Source organism: Notothenia coriiceps, unplaced genomic scaffold, assembly GCF_000735185.1.
Source record: "Notothenia coriiceps isolate Sejong01 unplaced genomic scaffold, NC01 NC01_scaffold00037246, whole genome shotgun sequence".
NCBI lineage: Eukaryota > Metazoa > Chordata > Actinopteri > Perciformes > Nototheniidae > Notothenia > Notothenia coriiceps.
The window spans coordinates 7,852,553-7,857,902 of NW_011369947.1; the positions used below are offsets into that span (position 1 = coordinate 7,852,553).

Sequence of the window (5,350 nt, forward strand, 5' to 3'; positions counted from 1 at the left end):
GCTTTCTTTGAGCCCTTCTTAGCCGCTTTCACGGGGGGTGCATCGGCAGGCATGATGTGAGAGTGAGGTTGGTCAGACTCGGTGCTTTCCAGACACAGCGCGGCATATATTTATATCCCCTCGATGCAAATATAGCTGTGCTGTTGCTCGCACGGGATTGGTTGTTTTCTGAGCATGCGCTTAACGAGTTTTAGAATCAAAACAGATTGGATGACATGTAAAATGAACCCCCCCATTGATTATGTATTTGTATTATTGGGATCAATGTCCTTTTAACTCTTTCATATGTTTTTAACTATGTATGACGTGGACAACAGAGAAACAAATATTTTTCATGACCAACTTTGGAATTTAAATAAAAAAGTCAGTTGAAAATGATGCTCGTCACGCATTAATCCACATGAATCCCAATATATACGATTTTCAGATCCTAAAATAAATACAAATTTATTCATTATAAATGTGTTAGTCCTTAACATATCCCGGTGTATATCACCATTAAAACACACAGCTGGAAATAGAAGTTTTTGGAGCAGTCGTGGTTGGGACTGTAGCTGTGGAGACTTTATCCTCTTCGAACATATCATTGATTTGTGCATCTTGGATGTAGGATAAACAACATTGTGAAATGGTTTGCATTTTTAACATGAAGTATCCTAGCAAGACCAGTTTTGGAGATGATATATAGATTTGATATAATGTTCATTGACTGTAAAATGTGTGATATTGACGAAAGGAGACAGACTCTTTGAGTAATTTAGGTGGCTCTTAAAAGAGCCGTTGGTTTTCTAGGTATGTCAGGGTGTAGATGTTTAACCTCCGAAGCCGTACAGAGTGCGGCCCTGCCTCTTCAGGGCATACACCACATCCATGGCGGTCACCGTCTTTCTCTTGGCGTGCTCGGTGTAGGTGACGGCATCACGTATCACATTCTCCAGGAAGACCTTCAGCACCCCGCGGGTCTCCTCGTAGATCAGACCGGAGATACGCTTCACTCCGCCACGGCGAGCCAGACGGCGGATGGCGGGCTTGGTGATGCCCTGGATGTTATCACGTAGAACTTTACGGTGACGCTTGGCGCCTCCTTTGCCGAGTCCCTTTCCTCCTTTTCCTCTTCCACTCATTTTCAGGTATTGTTATGTCGGCTCGTACAGAACGAATGAGTGGAAGCAGAGTGACCGGCAGTATTTAAACATTCACTGCGGACCTAAGAGAAGACGGAGAGCGGGAAAGCTGCTAGGCGGGGCCAACGCTGCAGCCTCCACATAATCTTTCAAAACATTTTGTCTTCCTTCTAATATTGTTTATATAATTCATTCAGGCTTTATACTAAGCGTTTGATGATTAAACGTTTGTTAATATGTAATAAAACCCTCACATGCTTAATAACATTTATAATTGAAATAAGACCCTTTCTGAGATTAACATTACACTTAAAGTTGATCAGAGTATTCAAAACATACTCTTTATAGGAGACATTCATTCTAAACTGTTTCTGATGAGTCAAGACATACATTTGTATACATAACACATGTCAACAATTTTACATAAAAGTAAGAATTAGTCCAATAGAAACACCTGAATCTATACACTGTATTTAGGTTTGGTTGTGTGGCCATCATCAAAATGACTAAATACAAACATCCAGAAATGTACCAAATTGTTAATGGTAAATATAAAATATAAAGTAACAGACATGCCTCGAAAGTAAATGTTTGGAATAGGTGTTCAGATGCAGTGGGTGGCAGAGCCTTTGTGTTGTTGGTATATCATAAGAGGTAGGTTCACTTGCAGGTCTACAGTAGAGCCAAATGAAAACAGGGCATACAGTGCCATGCACCAGTATTCACTCCCTTGGCTATTTTCTATTTTCTATTATTAAAGCCAATAATAATTCTATATTTTGATTGGGATTTTATGTCATGAACCCGCATAAAGTCAGTCAAGATTGGTGAAGTGAAAATAAAAACTATCATGTTTTAAACAATGAAAAACTGAAAAGTTGTGTGTGCACATGTATTCACCCTCTTTACTATTTAGCCCCAACAATGACGTTCAGAGTCAAAACATTATTTAAATAAAGCTAACTTAACCCGTGTGCAATCAAATGTCTGATTATATTTGTATGTATACACCAAGCCCAAATCTCCCACACCACTTAACAAGTGGCAATAATTAGCAAGAAAATGACACTATGAAGACTAAGGAGCTCTCCAAACAGTTCAGTCCATTATTTCATGATGGGAAAACTATGCCACAACAACAAACCTGCCAAGAGACGGCCGCCAACCAAACACACTGTGCAAGGTGAGCATTGATCAGAGAGGCAACAAAGAGGTCATGGATAACCCTGAAGGAGCTGGTTAGCACCGCAGTAGAGAGAGGATAATCTATAGGATCACATTGAGCTGTACACCCCACAGAGCTGGGCTTTATGGAAGAGTCGCCAGAAAGAAGCCATTGCTAAAGGAAAAAAATAAGAAAACACGTTTGGAGTTTGCCAAAAGCCATGTGGAAGATTCCCCCAAATTGATGTGCCAAGCTTATAGACAAATCCAAGAGACTTGCAGCTGTAATTGCTGCAAAAGGTGGATCTACTAAGTATTGACTTTGGCTGAATAGTTATGCACACAAACATTTTTCTTATTCATTATTAGGCCTACTTCTTGTTTTTTTCAGAATTAAAAATCTGTTTTCCATCTTCAAAGATCCATGTTGTGTACATCAATAAAAACAACATCTGCAAAAATCAAATTGAGTTAAAAAAAATTGTGCAATGAAACAATGAAAAGGCTAGGGGGGCTGAATACTTTTCAAAGGCACTGGAATGACACACAGAAGGATGGAGCAAGTATGGAGCCAAGTGCACTCCATAGTGTTACTAAACTACATGACAATAGTATAACATATTGTATATAAATGGTAAGTTATTGCAGCATTTTATCAAAAATTCTGAGCTGACATTTCTCTTCGATTGCTTCAAGCAATAAAAATACTTCTTGTGTATCCACAGAAATTCAGTTGGCAGGGAAACCTATGTTCAAAGTACATTAGTGCTAACTTAAGAGAACTTAAAGGTCCATATTCGATAAAGGAAATATTTATAAGAATTAGTGATACTAAAATGTGAAAAAATCCACAATTTCTCAGGATGTGATAATGGTACAATCCTGTAGATTATGGGAAACATTAAAACATAGGATAACACATGTATTTAAATTCAAATGTAGAGAATTAAATAAAGCTACAAAAAGTAAATAAGTTACTTTAATCAAACAGTATATTATTTTAAAACAGATTCAAGTTAAATCTAAAACGGGTGAAGAAAATATTTCTAATTTAAAAACTGAAATTGATCAATTATCATATACAATACATAACAAATCTGAAATATATAATAGAGGAAACTTAACTTATGCCATTAACGTTTAAGTTAAATTAAACAAGAAATACAAATACTTGGTTTGACTGTAATGAAAACTGTGCTGACCTAAATTGGGACAATAAACTGATTGAACCCTTCCCAAATAATTAAATAATTAAACAAACATGTACATTTGGTGTGGGGCACAACGAGGGAGGTTAATCAACTAAATGTATTATTTAAAAGAAGGGAATATGGAGGCGTAGACCTAGATATTAAACTTAAAATGACTTTTGTTAAAATATTTACAGCGACAATATCAAGGAAAAAGGAGAGGGAGAGCGAGACATATTATATTACAAATTAGTATATGCTGATTTCATAAATAAATATACACCTTTTAAATGGAATGGACTTCCAAGTATATAAATATTTGTTTTAAATAAATGAATTCAAATATGGTGGATATATTCTATCACTTATTGAAAGCACCCAAGTTTCTTTCCGTAGGCTAATAAATTGTACTTATGCTGAAGAGAAAAAAAAGAACACCTCGTCTTTAAATTATTCACACGTGGTATTTTGCCTGAGCCATTGTGGAAAGTGGTTTGTAAACAAGGCTTCTTTGAACTGTTTACGTATCAAACATTTATTTCATTTCAAGTGATTTACATATCATGTATACGAGTCATGGATCGTGCATGACACTTATTCAAAACAGAGGAACACGTCTATAGATTTAGTAGGTGGCTCTTAAAAGATCACTTTGTATTAACGGTATCAATCATTCAAGGGAGGCTTTAAGTGTCAGCAAGAAACACCATTTGGATTGTTGTTACAGCACATTTGAGTTTGTGGTGGCAGAGGGACAACATTTAATAATAAAGTGTTCATTTGTCTCCTCTAAAATTTGCTAAAATGAAGATTACCACTTAGCATTTTCTATAAATAACATGTTTACTTTAGTGTAATAAGTTATTTAGATTCCTGGTGGAGTAGTTATAGTATAACAGGATGAGCTCTTTGGATGGGTTGGGTGGCTCTTAAAAGAGCCTTTGTGTTGTTGGTATATCAGCAGCAGAGTTTACTTGGAGCTGGTGTACTTGGTCACGGCCTTGGTGCCCTCAGACACGGCGTGTTTAGCAAGCTCTCCAGGCAGCAGCAGGCGGACAGCGGTCTGGATCTCCCTGGAGGTGATGGTGCGGCGCTTGTTGTAGTGAGCCAGACGAGAGGCCTCACCGGCGATGCGCTCAAAGATGTCGCTCACGAAGCAGTTCATGATGCCCATGGCCTTGGAGGAGATGCCGGTGTCGGGGTGGACCCTGCTTCATCACCTTTGGTAGACATAGATGGGCGAGCCTCCTTTCTGACTTTCTCCTCTTCTTTTCCACGTCCTTGCTGAAGGTCTCTAGCGAACGGCTTTCTTTGAGCCATTCTCTGGCCGCTTTCACGGGGGGTGCATCGGCAGGCCATTATGTGAGAGTGAGGTTGGCCAGACTCGTGCTTTCTCAGACACAGCGCCGGTCTATTTATATCCCCTCGATGCAAAAAATAGAGGCTGTGCTGTTGCTCGCACGGGATTGGCTATCGTCTGGCACATGACTCCCTCGCCCTCACGATGTACTTTAGAGCAGATGATAGGCCTATCTACTAGTACTGTATTGTAAAAAGGAGGGGAAACTTATTTACAAACATTATCTTCTGCACCCGCCCCCCCCACCACACGTAAAATGTCTTATCCCACAGTAATTCAACGTATGAGAGCAGTGTCTTAATATGACTAATGTAAGGTGCTTTGAGGACTTTGGAAAGCCTCAAATAACATACCATACTGTCTATGCTTCTAGCAGCTGTTTTAAACGAAAGTTAACCTTGGATATTAAAATCCCCAAAACTAGGCGAAACCTACCAGTTTTCCACCACTGTCCTCTGCCACTCTTCCCTCCATGGCCTGGTTCCTCCGGTTTGCTATCGCAGGTAAATAGT

General features: G+C 38.8%; 2 protein-coding genes across 2 annotated transcripts in view; both read right to left on the reverse strand.

Moving 5' to 3' along the window:
• Nucleotides 1-5,350, reverse strand: part of epdr1 (ependymin related 1) — a 20,988-nt gene that overhangs the window by 11,385 nt on the left and 4,253 nt on the right. The gene's annotated exons all lie outside the window — the stretch shown is intronic.
• On the reverse strand, nt 761-1,271 carry LOC104965687 (histone H4). Its single transcript, XM_010794694.1, has one exon. The coding sequence runs from the start codon at nt 1,122-1,124 to the stop codon at nt 813-815; it is 312 nt and encodes a 103-aa protein (XP_010792996.1). The 5' UTR covers nt 1,125-1,271; the 3' UTR covers nt 761-812.